The sequence below is a fragment of the Ovis aries genome, chromosome 13 (assembly GCF_016772045.2).
Source record: "Ovis aries strain OAR_USU_Benz2616 breed Rambouillet chromosome 13, ARS-UI_Ramb_v3.0, whole genome shotgun sequence".
In the NCBI taxonomy this organism is placed as follows: Eukaryota; Metazoa; Chordata; class Mammalia; order Artiodactyla; family Bovidae; genus Ovis; species Ovis aries.
In genome coordinates, this window is record NC_056066.1 from 53,556,417 (window position 1) to 53,572,441 (window position 16,025).

At 46.8% G+C, this 16,025-nt stretch overlaps 1 protein-coding gene and 1 non-coding gene across 2 annotated transcripts in view; one reads left to right on the forward strand and one right to left on the reverse strand.

Moving 5' to 3' along the window:
• Positions 1-14,698, reverse strand: part of PRPF6 (pre-mRNA processing factor 6) — a 35,416-nt gene extending 20,718 nt beyond the window's left edge. The window contains exons 1-9 of the mRNA XM_012188822.5: positions 14,517-14,698; positions 12,683-12,851; positions 10,898-11,016; positions 8,116-8,194; positions 7,509-7,685; positions 7,158-7,313; positions 1,856-1,950; positions 1,278-1,434; positions 373-535 (exon numbers count right to left, since the gene is read on the reverse strand). Coding sequence (XP_012044212.2) covers positions 373-535; positions 1,278-1,434; positions 1,856-1,950; positions 7,158-7,313; positions 7,509-7,685; positions 8,116-8,194; positions 10,898-11,016; positions 12,683-12,851; positions 14,517-14,587 — 1,186 coding nt within the window. The 5' untranslated portion in view covers positions 14,588-14,698. The remainder of the gene's footprint in view (positions 1-372; positions 536-1,277; positions 1,435-1,855; positions 1,951-7,157; positions 7,314-7,508; positions 7,686-8,115; positions 8,195-10,897; positions 11,017-12,682; positions 12,852-14,516) is intronic.
• On the forward strand, positions 9,416-9,522 carry LOC114117706 (U6 spliceosomal RNA). The gene has a single exon (XR_003591363.1). It is a non-coding gene; the product is annotated as a U6 spliceosomal RNA (small nuclear RNA).
• Positions 14,699-16,025: the final 1,327 nt, after the last annotated feature.

Genomic DNA, 16,025 nt, shown 5'->3' on the forward strand with positions numbered 1-16,025 from the left:
ACAGCCAGCAATCATGAAGTTGCTTTAAGCAGCTCCCTCATTCGGCACAGCGGGCCCACAGTGTGGCCCACCGGGGACACAGAGCAACTGCCCCCACGCAAGGTCATGTAGCAGGAAGAGGCAGGTGTGAGGTCCCAACCCAAGCACCGCAACCAGAAGTTTCCCTGAAGACTGTCCAAGGGCAGGACCAACATAGCCCAAAATAAAGCCTGAAAAACATCTACCACTCTCGAACCCTGCCAGTAGAGCCCGAGCAGAGCAGTGGTGAGGCAGCTCCCTTGGCTAGCACCGGGGCAGGGAGGCGGCACCCCTTTACCTTCGGGGATGCAGCCCGGCAGCACCACTCCTGCCAGGCCCCTAAGGGAAGCTCACCTTTACGAAGAACCCGCTTTTTGGCACGGATGTCTGTCTCCAGCTCTGCTGCTCTGATGTAAATCCTAACGGACTGTGGGAGGTGACGGACAGCTTGGGCCACCACGGCTTTGGCTGTGTCCCCAGGCTGCAACCTGGCTGCCTCCAGCCACACATCCTCACTCTGTGGGACAGAAGAACAGGTTGGTGAGGTATGTCAGGCTGGCCAGGTGGTAGGCACCCCTGAGGGGCACACACGAGTCTCAGAAACAGGAGGGGCTGGGTTTATCAGACCCATAGGCACGCCTGCCCCAGACACCCCTTGAAACCCCCACACGTGGGAATGTGGCTACAGTACATCTGTACATGGGAAAGACACATCACCACATTGTGAGGAGAGGACAGCCAGCCCTCTGGGGAAGAAGTCACCCCATGGACAAGGTGGGGACACACAGGCAGGCAGGCGGTCATGCATCTGCTGGGGAATTTCGGATCAATGCTCATGTCCGGGGGAAGAATTCACAGGACGCCTCCCACTGTCAGGGTGCCCCAGCCTTCACAGTCAGCCTGTAGTTCTGAGGGTCTCAGGACTTTCTAGAGCTGATCATCACACCCCCTAAGGGTGAGGCCCACTTCCAGGTTCTGACATCAGGAAGGGGGAAGGGCTGACCAGTCTTGCTCTCTATCATTAAGGTTATCTGTTGAACAAGTGGCAGTCAAGTTTTCACTCCAAGTGAAAATAAGCAGGAAAAGCCCTTTCCTGCTTTTTCCTCCTCTTCCCCACTCCCTGTCCCACTGCCTGGAGCTTCGACACCAAAAGGGGGCAAAGAATCCCCTCTAAGTTCAGCTCACTTCCATAGCCTCTGGCGCAGCCTAGCTGCCAAGGCCCCTCAAGGATGTGGTGCAACCTTAGGGAGGGTCCCTACCTTGGGGCACATCTCTGTCCCTTTCATGATGAGGTTCCGAGCCACTTGCAGCTTGCCAGTGACTTCTTCCAGGCGGGCTGATGCGATCCAGGCTGGTGGGTGGTGAGGGTTTGTTTCCCGAACAGACTTGAGGAGCAATCTTGCCTTCTTGATGTCACTGTGCAGGCAAGAAAGCACAGGGTCAGACTGCCATGTGCTGCATATGGGCCTGGCCAGAGGAGGCAACCCCATGGACACAACATCCAACTGTCACATCAGATGTCCCTGGTGACAGAACCAGTGAGAACTTGGTCGGCACCCTCCCAAGCCTACTGCACCTCCATGCACATAGGCACTGAGTACCAGAACTAGGTCAGAAGCATGGGAGACAATTAGCAAACTGCTCACTAGTTTGGCATACACATAGATTTTGAATATTACCTGTAACAAATTTAACATCCACATACTTTGAATGGAAAATCAATCAATTCCACTGTTTCTCAGAATAGTCACATTTTGGCTGCATATTTTTCAAATAAAATCCAATAAGTTCCCAGGAACCTGAGCCTACCCAGCCGCCAGCCCTCCAGTGTACTTACTTGATATCCCCTCCGTGGGTCGGAATCATGGAATTCAAATCCGTCAGATAGCCTTTGGGGTCGACCACAGTCTGCCCACTCACCGAGTCAGACACCTGCAAGACAGGCCGAGCCCAGTTGGTTGGACAGAGCCAGGAATGCCTGGAATGAAGTCCTTGGAGGGTCCCTAAACCCCTTCCCATAATCCCAACTATCAGTGGACACAGAAACTTTTAAAGAATGAAAACTTACTCAAACAATAGTTTGTAACAATAATGAGCAAATTTCACCTATACAGAACAAAAACTTACATTAAAAAAAGGAAACCATAAAGTCCTAGGGGGAAAACCCAACTGAACATAAGGCCAACCAAGAATGAGTGAAACCCAGAAGTCAGAGTTCTTTACATTTTCACACAGCAATTCACTGTAGTATTCTCTCAAGTTGTGAGTCACAAGAGACTTTCCTGGTGGTCCAGTGGCTAAGACTCCACACTCCCAATGCAGGGGCCTGGGTTCAATCCCTGGTCAGACAGTTAGATCCCACAGGCTGCAACTAAGACCTGGCACAGCCAAAAAATTAATTAATTAATTGTTTTTAAAAGCTGTGAGTCTTAAAGTTGCCATGACAACCATACACACACACACACACACACACACACAAAAGCCTGGGTAAAAAATTATCAAAATTGCAGCAAGAGAAGAAAAGGATGAAAGGAAAAGTGATACAAAAAAAGAAATAAAACTCCCTTTGTTTGCAGGTAACTTAAGCAATGAGAATGAAAAAATCAAACTCCCTCCATTTGCAGGTAACGGATTATCTCTGTAGAATATCCAGAAGAATCAACAAAAACCTCCCAGAATTAACAGGTAGTCACAGCAGGGCTGCAGAACACAAGGTTAACACCTATCTCTATCCCACACACCAGCAGGGAACACTCAGAATCTAAAAGTAGAAACACAACAATACTTAGAGGAGTACCCAAAACTGTGAAACACAATGCATCCTTACCACAGGTTTGAACTGCATGGGTCCACTTACAATTGGATTCTCCTCCTCAGCATGTACCAGAGTGCTATGCAATTTGTAGCTAGCTGAACCCACTGCCGTGGGACCACCCATATGGACAGTCCTTCAGTGAACACAGGCCAATGCCCCTAAACCCCACAAAGTTCAGGGTCAATCGTACCTAGAAAATTAATCTAATAAATACACACAAGATCTATAAGAAGAAAACTACAAAATCTTAATGAATGAAATCAAACACTAAATCAATGGACAGAGTTTTCGTGCTCACGTCAGAAAACTTAGTGCGGTCACGCAATGTCAGTTCTTCCCACCCTGATCTGGAGATTCAACGTGTCCCCAGTCAAAATCCCCGCAAGTTACCTGCAATACTGACAAGCTGATTCTAAAGTTTATATGGGGAGGAGGTAAGAGATCCAGAGCAGCCAACGCAACACAAAAGCAGAAGAACAAACTTGGAGAATACAACCCAACTTAAAGACTTATGATGAGAGTGTAGTAATGGGGAAAAAAAGACAAACTGGTCAACAGAACAGAGAACCCAGAAATAGTTCCACACAAGTTCAGCCAACTAATGTCTGACAAAGGAGCAAAGGCAACACAATGTAGAAAGAATCTTTGTTGACAAATGGCATGAAACAAGTGGACACCCACATGCAAAACACGAACTGAAGGGCTGCCCTTGTGGCTCAATGGTAAAGAACCCCAATGCAGAAGACCTGGGTTTGATCCTGGATCCGGGAAGATTCCACATGCTTCCACTAAGCCTGTGCACCACAACTACTGAGCCTGTGCTCTAGAGCCCAGGAGCTGCAACTACTGAGCCAATGTGTCACAGCTACTGAAGCTTGAGCATCCTAAAGCCTGTGCTTGACAAGAGAAGCCAATGCAATGAGAAGCCTGTACACCGCAACTACAGGAAAAGCCTGAGCAGCAACGACGAAAGAGCACAGCCCAAAGTTAATTAATTAAAAAACAAAATGTAAATTGAGACACAGATTTTTACACTCTTTATAAAAGTTAACTCAAAAGGAATCACAGAATTTCCCTGGTGGTCCTGACTCTGGTTAAGTGGTTAAGACTCTGCACTTCCAATGCAGGGGACACAGGTTTGATCCCTGGTCAGGGGACTAAGACCTGATATGCCATGTGAGGCAGCCAAAAAAATTTTTTTAATTTAATTTAAAAATAAATTAAAAATTAGTATGCTATATGTAGTTTAAGTTTAAAAAAAAAGGAGTGGGAATTACAGACTTAAATAAAATGCAGAACTATAAAACTCACAGACAATAACATAGGAGAAAACTGACATGACCTGAGGTTTGGCAATGACCTTTTTAGATACCACATAAAAGGCACAATTCATGACGGGAAGAACTGATAAGCTGGACTTCATCAGAATTAAAAATTTCTTTCTGTGAAAGACACTGTCAAGAGAAGGAAAACAGGCCACAGCCAGGAGAAAACATTTAGAGGAGACATATCGGATAAAGAATTGTTATCTAAAACACAAAGAAAACTCTTAAAACTCAACAGAACAAACCACCCAGGGAACTCCCTGGCAGTCCAGTGGTCAGGTCTTAGTGCTTTCACTGTCAAAGGCCCAGGTTCAATCCCTGGAGGGGGAAATAAGATCCTGCAAGCCACACAGCACAGCCAAAAAATCAAGTTCTTAAAAAAAATGGGCCAATGACTTGAACAGACATCTCTCCAAAAAAGAGATACAAATGACCAACAAGCACATGAGAAGATGTTCAAAGATGTTCAACATCATGAATCAGGGAAATGCCAGTGAAAACCACAATAAGCTACCACCTCACACCCATGAGGACAGCTACTAGGAAAATGTCAGAAAATAACCAGTGTTGTCAAGGATGCAGAGAAACTGGAGCCCTTGCACAGTGGTGGCCTGCTGGAAAATGGTATGGAGGTTCTTCAAAGAAGTAAACCGAGAATTAACACATGATCCAGAAATCCCACTTCTGAGTTCATACTGAAAGGAAGTAAAAACAGAGACCTGAACAGGTACACCAAGGCTCACAGCAGCAACTGTCACAATTGCCAAATGGTAGAAGTGTCATGACAGATGAAGAGTAAACAAAATGTGGTTTATACATACATACAATGAAGTACCATTAAGCTTTTTTTTTTAGTATTTATTTACTTGGCTGCACCAGGTCTTAGTTGTGGAACCCGGGATCCTCAGTCTTCATTATGGCAGGCAGGATCTTTAATTGCAGTATGTGGCATCTAGCTGCCTGACTACGGATGGAACCTGGGCCCCCTGCATTGACAGCTCAGAGTCTTAGCCACTGGACCACCAAGGCAGTCCCTCACTCAGCTTTAAAAAGGAAGAAAATCCTGATTCCTGCTACAACATGCATGAGCCTTGAGGACACAAATGAAGCTAAGTGAAATAAACCAATCACTAACAGTCAATCACTGTATGAACCTATTCACGAGGTCCCAGAGTAATCAATTCAGACAGAACACAGGATGTGGGCCAGGGGATGGGGAGTGAGAGGCTCAGTTTGGGAAGATGAGAAAGTTCTGAGATGATGGTGGTGATGGGGCACAATATGGATGTACTTAATGCCCCTGACCTATATACTTAAAATTGGCTAAAACTGGAACCTCCCTGGTGGTACAGTGGATAAGAATCTGCCTGATGAGATGGGTTTGACCCCTGGTCCAGGAAGATTCCACATGCCGTGGAGCAACTAAGCCTGTGCGCCACAACTACTGAAGCCTGTGCACCTGAACCTGTGCTTTGCAACAAGAAAAGCCACTGCAATGACGCCTGAGCGCCACAATGAAGAGTAGTCCCCGTTTGCTGCAACTAGAGAAGGCCCACGCACAGCAACCAAGACCCAACACAACCAAAAAAAGTTTCAACGATTGAAACTATAAATTTTTATCTTAAAAAAATATTTTAGCACAAAAAAATTACAATAAAGCCTTCTTTAAAAAAAAAACCCATATTTTACACACGACAATAAACAACAAACTAGATCCATGGAACATAAATGACACTCATTTTCACCATGTACAAGTATGCAGAGTAAGTGGAGGCTCTTGAGGGGACAGGTTTTGCCCCTCAGACAGGCAAAGACAGAGGTCAGCTCCCCCATGTTGCTGAGTACAAGATATCCTGACTTTGAGAGACACTTTGGCACCTAAGTGGAAATACGCCAACCTAACAATGCCACTTTAAAAATATTATTTTTAAAAAGTTTAAAAAACGTTCACCTAAATCTGCAAAGACAGAAGCACGAGGAGCTCATCAAAACATAGTCTGTGATCACAAAAATGTAGAAACCACCCAAAGGATCTATCAACCAAAGACTAAACCATGATACTCATAGTGAACTACTTTCCAGTCTATAAACATGTATTTAGCAACACAAAAATGTGCAATTTTTTGGATCAGTAAGCTGTTTTTCTCCAATAAAATATTTGCTCTTTATAAAAACTCAAGTATAGCAAAAGCTCAATTTAAATTTAAAAATTTCACACTGCATCAACAGGAATGGTTGAGTAGTTCACTCTGCTGTTTTTATGTTTCTCATATGTGTGAATCTTTTCTGTAAAAACGTTAAACACGAAGTGTTCCCAGTGGTGTGGGTGTGCAGATCCATCTGTGCAGATTCACTCTCTTCAACACAGACACTACTCTGGGTCTGGCTTTCATAAGGATGACAACTCCTTCCTCATTTGCAGATTCTTTTGACTTTATGGTGCTTTCTGTCGTGCAAAAGTTTTTAATCTGTACACAGTTAAATTTGAAAGCATTGTCCTTCACTGTTTCTGACCAGAATGTCATAAGGTGAAAGGGTCTGTATCCAGCCAAGGTTTTCTGGAGCCAGGAACCAAGCACACACCCCATAAGGACACAACAACTCACTCAGGTGTGGGAGGGACACACACGTTTAATTTTCACGTAAAGAGGGAAGAGCATTAAGTGACATCAACACTAAGCACGTGGCTCGTCGTGAGTGCGTGTTTGGGCTGCTCCTCAGGCAGCCCCGTTACCTGCCACAGACCCCAGCCCCTGAGGGAGCAGGAGAACCACACCAGGCGGCAAACCTTTGCTGCTGGCACCGAGTGCAACACACCTGTACCCACCCCAGAGGACCAGCCTGGCGCAGAATCCTACCACTCTGTGTAACTGGACACATCACAGGTCTGTTTAACACACAACAAAGCACTTCAAAAGGTGAACTTTTCACAAATGTATATAAATTTAATAAGCAAAAACAAAATTATTTAATATAATCTATAGGAAAATAACTCTCACCTGGCTCAGCCTCATGTCCATCAGAGTGTTCCTGGCTTGGCCAATCTTCCTCATGTCCAGCTCACCTGTGCCAGGTGTCATCAACCCAGGTGTCATCCCACCCGGGTATGGGGTGTTCAGTCCGCCTGGATAGGGTGTGTTCAGGCCTCCAAATTGCTGGGGGAGCAAGGACAAAGGTTGGCCTGGATTTTCATGCATTTAATTCTCATCTCTCCGAAGTCTTTCCACTGGAGCCTAACATCTGAACTGTCAGATGGACTCCAGCCCCTGCCCCTCCCACCCACCGCTCCCACCACTAGTCTGTGTGACCACATGGAAGGAGCCCTGTCCACTGTTTCTGTGGAGGCTCACAGTTTGCCGGGGATCCACTGAAGTGTGGTTCTCTCCAGTCTGTAAATGTTTGGCGAAGAAACTGTCGGGAACTGGGGTCAGCTTCTCATAGCGGGGATTCCGCTGGCGTTTGTTTCTGGCATCGCCAACCTCAGGGATGCTTAGCCACTCTTCTTCTGTGACTTCTGCCAGTTTCCTCTGGAAACACCATGCCCCCCAAAACATTAATTCTCTGGCAGAATTTCACAGGCACCAGAAAAACTACCTTCTCCCTGACCCCTATCACCCAAACACAGTGCCTGAAGGAAGGGCTCTGATGCAGACATATTTCTCTACTTCACTTAGAAAAATCAACCTGTTGGATCTGCTCTGCTTCACTCAGATGTAAGTTGTTCTGTCAAAGCCCAGAGGGCAGGCTCAGAAAACCTGACATCTAAATGATACTGCTACAAAGTTACAAGAAAATCAGCCCCTCTGTCCCACCTGCTCTGGTGAGGAGCTTTCTGCATGCAGGGCCCTTCTCCCACCCTCTGAACAAAACACAGAGCAGAGCTTCATCACTGAGCCCCACAGGCTCTGTTCTCTGCTGGAAAAGGCATGAGGAATAGCAGGTCACTCGTCTGCTCACTTTGAGATCTGAGAACTGCTGCTGAATTTTGGGACGCTCCATGCGATATTTCTCAATTTCTTCTTTCTCCCTTTGCTCCCTAGAAATAAAATATGTGTACACATTAGAAATCCTGAATGTCCATTCTGAAACAAGTCACTTTATTATCCTTCCTAATTAAATCACCAACAAGAGTAATTTCACACACTAAGCAGCTAATCAAATCTATTTTAAGGCAACAATGGACACATGCACAAATAACTCAATTTGCTACCTGATAAAAACTAAACAGTTGTCTTATTACAATAAACACTTGCATTTGACACAAGTATGTGCTGTGCTTAGTTGCTCAGTCATGTCCGACTCTTTGTGACCCCATGGGCTGTAGCCCGCCAGCCTACTTTGTCCATGGGGATTCTCCAGGCAAGAATACTGGAGTGGGTTGCCATGCACTTCTTCATGACACAAGTATATTTACTGCTTTAAAATTCCATAAAATCTCAAAGGTAGGGCCATATTACAATACTTATCTCGGGAGGAAAGATGAACCACAGCCCTAGCTGCCCATCCAAATGGGTTCCTGGTGACTCAGCCCAGGCTGATGTGAACACAGAGAGCAGTGGGCAACGATGACAGCGAGTCAACCAAGTGAGCTAAACCAGAGGGACGCCAGTCCAATGGTAATGACTTCACAACACTGAGATTCATGCTTTCCTCCATAAGGTTAGATAGGAATCTGAATGTACACTGACGAATGATGTGCTTGGAAAAGACAAAAACCTCTCTGTGGACCAGAGACAGTCCATCATCACAGCTCATGGTTTTCTGGCCAATGACATTCCATGTGATTTGAATCAAACTTTGGGTTCCAACTTCTAATCCACCAGAAACACTGACAGGGCAACAAAAGGCACCCTAAGGAAGTGGGCAGTCATTCAGTAAAGGGGTGGGGTGGGGTGTGTGTGCCTAGGGGATGTGCCCAAGAAGCGGTTCTGACTATCCTGATTGGGAAAGGCAGTACGATGATAACCAGCTATCAGGTTAACAAAGATGGACCACTCAGTGCCAGGACAAACTGACCTGAAAGGACCCAGCAAAGCCCACCGGCAGAAGCAGGCCAAGCAAATGCGCAAACTGAACAGTGCAGGCTACGTGGCCTAAAGTTACTTAATACAACCTTCTGAATGTATACATGTCACTCAGGTTTTCTTAAATGAATTCCAGAAGATTGCAATCAAGTTTTTAACACACAAAACCACTTAATTACAAGACATATAAACTCAGGCACATTAAAGAATGTGCTTTTAAAAAAACTCCCTTGGTGCTCATTTCAGCAGCACATACAATAAAACTGGAACAATACAGAGAAGACTAGCATGGCCCCTGCATAAGGACGGGGCTTCCCAGGGGGCGCAGTAGTCAAGAATCTGCCTGCCGACGCAGGAGACACAAGAGACACGAGTTTGATCCCTGGGTTGAGAAGATCTCCTGGAATAGGAACTGGCAACTCACTCTAGTACTCTTGCCTGGGAAATTCCTGGACAGAGGAGCCTGGCAAGCTACAGTCCATGGGATCGCAGAGTCAGACACCACTGAGCACACATGTATGCATTCATGCATGTACTATGATGACACGCAAATTCGCGAAGTGTTCCATATTTTTGTATTGTTGTATGGCAGAAACCAACACAACACTGTAAAGCAATTTTCCTCCAATTAAAATATAAATTTTAAAAATAATGATACTCTTGATTAAAAAAACTTCTCTGAAAAACAGAAGTTCACGCCTTTAATAAGATCTTCAAAAAATTAAAATTCTACGTATGAGAAGTAAGAGAACTCTATGTTTAATGAGCAGTAGAAAAAAAAAGTAAACAAAATGTTACCTGTCACCTTCCAGGCTTATGAATAAACATTACTCTTTTACCTAAACTTAAACCTGCCTGTTCTAATATTCCACAGTGAGAATGCATTCTTTATGTAGTAAAAAATATAAAAAATTTATAAAGCAATAAAACTTATTTTAATAAGCAATAAAACTTATTATAGTCCTGTGTTTACTTCGCATAAATTTCCCCAGTAAAGGACAAGGAACCAGAAAGCTGCCACTGAGGTAACAAGGACAGACATGCCAGCCCAAGATCAGTGTTACACACCCAACTGAGCTACCAGAGGGAAAACACGAGGGCCCTGTGTGGGGCAGGGAGAGGGTGGGTCTTACCTAAGCCTGCCTGAGCCTCTTGCCCTCCAGCTCACTGCAGTCTGTCCCTACTAGCCCAGCCTAACAACGACATGAGCAACAAGACTCTCCAGACACAGCTGCCTGCCCAGGATTTCGATGGTCATTTGCTATCTTCAGTGAATCTCCAAATTACTTAATATACACTCATCAATATCACTATACCCATTTCAAAGATGGTAAACCCAATGCATAGTCAGAATAATCCGCCCAATTCTGTGGATTTCCAGAAAGTGAAACAAGGAGTTCCTAAACTCTCCCTCTAGTCCGTAGGCCCTGAGGCTACTGGGAAACAGTCACAGACCAAGCTACAGGCAACCTCAAAGCTGAGCAGACAGACGTCTTATTCTTGCAACTTTTCCCGAAGTCTGAAATAAATCAAAGTTTTATTCGGACTTCTGCAGCAGTCCAGTGGTTAGGACTCCACACTTCCACTGCAGGGGTCACAGGTTCAATCCTATTGGGGAATGAAGATCCCACAGGCTACACAGTGAGCCTAAAAACAAACACATTTTCTCCCCCAAGTAAGATAAACACAGAGTGAAGAGTGATAATCTGTCTTACCTTCTCTCTTTCCTTCTTTCATCCATCCTTTTATCCAGGGCTGCATAGATAGCATCTGCTTCCTCATCATCTTTTTCATAGGGCCCACTCGAGAAGAGACTCCCAGCATAGCCGTTAAACTGAGAACCAAACAACATTCTTAGAGGAGCAGCTTCTCCTCCAATACAACCCCCACTGGCAGCAACAGAACACATCTAGTTGCAAAATACTAGCTCAACAATTTTTTTTCAAGTAGTTAAACCCAAATTGAAGGATAACAAAATAGCTGCCCTTCAAAATTGTCAAGGGCATGCAAGAGAGAGTATCTACACCAATGAGAAGAGACTAAGGAGACACAAGATGCAGGGTGGGATCCTGGATCGGGTCCCAGGCAGGAGTCAAGACACAGGTGGAAAAACCAGGGGAACTGAAGTAAGATCTATAGGTTAATAGTGCTCTGCCAATGTTAATTTCCTGGTTTCAATAATAGTTCTAGGGTGCATAGAAAACTAAATTCAATATCCTGGGATAAACCATAATGGAAAAGAATATAAAAAAGAATGTATATAAGTGTATAACTGAATCACTTTGCTATACAGCAGAAATACAGTATTGTAAATCAGCTATACCTTAAAATAAAAATGAAAATAAAAATATGTAAAAACTTAAAAAAATAAAAATAGGACTTTCCCTGGTGGTCCAGTGGTTTCCAATGCACCGCCAAGCAGAGGGTGCTGGTTCAGTCCCTGGTTGGGGAACTCAGATCACACATGCCGTGCTGCACGACCAAGAATAAATAAGTAAATTTAAAAAAAACACAATAATAGTACTGCTGCTGCTGCTAAGTCGCTTTAGTCGTCTCCGACTCTGTGCGACCCCATAGACGGGAGCCCACCAGGCTCCCCAGTCCCTGGGATTCTCCAGGCAAGAACATTGGAGTGGGTTGCCATTTCCTTCTCCAAAGCATGAAAGTGAAAAGTAAAAGTGAAGTCGATCAGTCCAACTCTAAGCGAGATGAGGAGAAACTGTGAAGGATATGCAGGAAGTCTCCATACTATTTTTGAAACATCTCTATAACTTTAAAATTATTTCAAAATTAAATTTTTATTTTTTTATTTCAAAATTAAAATTTTAAAAACCTTTTCCTCTGAGGAAAAATACCATCTGTTGTAATATATCTATAGAAAACCTCATAGACCAAACAAGAATTAACTAGAAAGATGAGAACTAACGCAAATGAAGACAAACATTACCAGCAACTCCACTTATAATTCCCCTCATAAGGGCTTTCCTGGTGGCTCAGTGGTGAAGAAATCCACCTGCCAATGCAGGTGACATGGGTTTAATCCCTGATCCAGGAAGATCCCACATGTCTCAGAGCAAGCAGCCCAAGCACAACTCTTAAGCCTGTGCTGGAGAGCCCGGGAACTGCAACAACTGAAGCCACTACATGAGAAGCCTTCCCACTGCAACTGGAGAGTAGCCTCTGTTTGCCACAACTAAAGAAAGTTCGTGCAGCAATGAAGACCCAGCACAGCCCCCAAAAAAGAATAAGAAAAATTAGTTTCAGAAAAAAATTTTCATCTTTAAAGACCAGCCAAGATACGTCAGTGTGACAGTTCTAATATTAGCAAGTGCATCTCTTCTGAAGCAACCACAAAAGGGCACATTTCGTTGTATTTGTCCTGCTCCCCCTCACACTCTGTACACGCTGTCCCCTAACCTTGAGTAGCTAAAACAGTCAATATACCCATTACTCCAAGCCCCTCATCAAATGCCCACAGCACAGTGTCCCACACAAGTCACCTCATCATAATTGGTGTCATTAAGATCCTCATCATCGTCATCTGCAGCCTGGCTCTTCTTCATCTGGTCCCCAACAGTCCTCTTGCCTGGGGGCGCATGGCGGTCATCCACAGGATCGTTGGCATCCCGAGCAGGCCCGATGTCTGAGCGGGTGGTGAAACCAGTGGCGCTGCAGGAAACCCCAAGGCGCCCATTTATCCTGTGCCAAGACGCTTAACAGCTGTCACCTAATGACACCTTTTTCTAACTCCTCTGGGAAATCTTCAAAGAGCCCGGAGAAAAACTCCATACAGCTTTGCTCTCACACACCGCCTGTCTGCCCTCTTCAAGAGAAAAACCTAAGGAGTTTCCGAGATTCGTCTGGGCACTAGACCTCCCTTCTTCTAGGTCCCAGCCTCCCGTTTCCAACAGCCTGCCAATCAGCCCTCTCTCCCAATCCACCAGGTCCTCAATCCTATGTGGCCCAGTCAGAGTTCCTACTCTGTGCCCACCCTACAGCTGCTCAGAGTTGTTTCAGTCAATGGTGACAGTGCTCCCCCAGGCACAACAGCATCAACTTTGCTTCCTTCTCCCTCTCATCTCATTAGAAAACACCCTGATGCTGGGAAAAATTGAAGGCAGGAGGCGAAGGGGATGATAAGAGGATGAGATGATTGGATGGCATCACTGACAATGGACATGAGCGTGAGCAAGCTCTGGGAGATGGTGAAGGACAGGGAAGACTGGCGTGCTGCAGTCCACAGAGTGGCAAAGAGTCGGACACGACTGAGCAACTGAACAACAACCCTCCCATCTGTCTCCAAATTCTACAGGCTCTACCGCCAAAATCCCTCCTCCCATTCTGGCTACCCCCACATGTAGCTCTCCTTCTGCTTCAAAGCAGCTCTGAGCACAGTATACTGAGGCATCTGCCTCACTTATGCCTACAGGGGCTCTGGTCCCTCTGCTCCTGCAGTTCCACCCACACAGATTCCTTGTAATTCCCTCTTCTTCCTCCACACTTCATCTTCTTTCTCAACTGCCCAACACAACGGGTCAGTTTCTTCTTTGACCTTGCCACAACTGTACACCCTTACATCCTCCTTCAAAACTTGGCTCAGATGTTGGTGGCTGGTTGCTTTCTCTTTATGTACTTATTTACACAAATACCTCATCTCTCCTGTTAAACTGCAAGTCCAATGTGCGCCCCAGATTCTAACGTGCATAACGCTGGATATAATACTCGCAAAAGAGAAACCCAATAGTCTTCTTGACCAAATGAGTAACAAACAAATAGGATGATGATTGCTCATTTATTCAACAATATACGGTAGGCACCTGACCTGGGGGACGCAGTCCCAAGACTCACCAATGCCACCCCTACCCTCAGGGAGTAGAGACTCTGAAGAAGCAGCAATATGACCAGCAGCACCTCAGAGGTGAATGAGGTACCACGGGGAGCGGCCAAACAGAGGACTCCAGCCCGGCTCGTGGGAAGAAAATCTGTCACGCTCGAGACAGGGCTGGGAAGTCCGAATGGCCCAGGGGTTAAAGTAGCCATGGCACTCCGACTACATGACGGGGACTCGCGACCTCACCACTGCAGAGTGGCAAGACTGTGCTACCACCCACCCTGGGGACTGAAATCGGGCTCAGAGCCGGCGCACCAACTCCAACCGTCCCGCCACCTCGGGCCAGACAACCTCCCTCGGGTCTGCCCTGATCCAACGCGCTGTTCTTCCCACAAGGATCAGACTGACCCCAAACCTTCCCTGCTCTCGTCCTCCCAGTAGCCGTCGGCGAGCGCCCCGACCCAGGCCCCTTCCCTCAGCGCGCGGCCAGCTCCAGGCCTCACCCTCGGCCCAGCCCCGGCACGTAGCCGAGAGGGGCGGGCATGCCCAAGAACGGCTTCTTCTTCTTGTTCATGGCGCCGGTGACACCAAAGGCCAAGAATGTGAAAGACCCTGGCCGCGGCCAGAAGCGAACCACCACAGAATCTTTTAAGTTCCGCCGCAGGAAGCAATTGCCGCCTGCGTCACCCTTGCCCCGGAAGCAGAACACCCCGTACGACGCAGCCCCGCCCACCGTGGATTCCCCGGGCGGAAGTTCACGAAACAAGACTCCCGGCAGCTTCGGCTAAGGGGCGGAGACGCAGAGCGCGTGCGCGGGAACGCCGGTTCCTGGCCCCGCGGGCGAACCGTGTCTTGCTGGGCTAGCCCTGTGAGATCTCCGAACTGAGCAGGGGCGGCCCTGCTTACAGCCTGTTCTCGATGCATTTCTGAGACCTTCCTGTACTATCCGGACCTCTTCTTGTACTAGCAGGGTCCTTTTCTTCCCTGAGCCACACACTTTGCCCTTCAGAATCGTCCTGGCCCTGGGTCAGGGCCTAACACACCTGAACGAGCTGCACACCTAGGCCGTTGTGTAGAGCTTGGTGGGTTGTATGTGTCGCGATCGCTGTGCCCCCATGTGCAGTCTACTGCCCTGGCTCTCAACGCTCAGATTTCTGGGCCCAATTCGGGCCCTTCCCACACCCCAACTATACCCTGAACATCCCTGTGACTCCGGAGAGGGTCAGAACCCAGACCCTAAAGAGTTAATTGATGAAAATAAATGCAGCAGAACAAGCCAGTATGTGGGCATGGGTGGTCACAACATGTGGGTGGATTCCTTGTGTGTTCGTAGGCACAGATGCAAGTCAGACCATCTGTACTCATTTGAGGTGGACATGCAGGACTGTCCTGCATACATGTCTGAGTGTCCATGTGCACCTTTGCTGAGAAGGCTGTGGAACATTCTCTGGCCCCCACATATACCTGGGGAGAGCCATCAGGTTGTTGGCAGAGCAGGCAAAAAGCTGGTCACGAGTCTAGCCTTCTACTGGAAGAGGCAGCTGCTAGCCCAACCTATCACTTCTCACTGGAGTTCCGAAGCAAGCACAATGCATCTGCCTGCTGCAGCCTCCTCGGAGTTTCTCTCTCCTGTCTGTCCCCAGCCGACCCCTTTTTGACACCACGTCCTGGGCACTGAGTCAGATTCCAGAGTAACAGAAGGCAGGGAAGAGACCCTGATGTCCTCCTGAAGTTCACAGTGTTGGTGCGGGCTGAGACGGTCAAACTGGCTTCTCTGGGAAACAAGTGCCCATTCCAAGGGAGACCTCCGTAGAGGTCTGCAGAATGCATGAATAAAGGAATGGGTAAGTAAACTGACATAGGAGAATGGAGGGGAGGGGTGGGTCTGGCCATTGACCGTAGCCCCAGAGGGCAGAGGGTCCCAGGAGAAAGTAGAACCCTTTCCCCTTTCGGTCCCTGCCTCAGGTGCTCCTGCGGACACCTGGACGCCGTGCAACTGCACAGAGTCACTC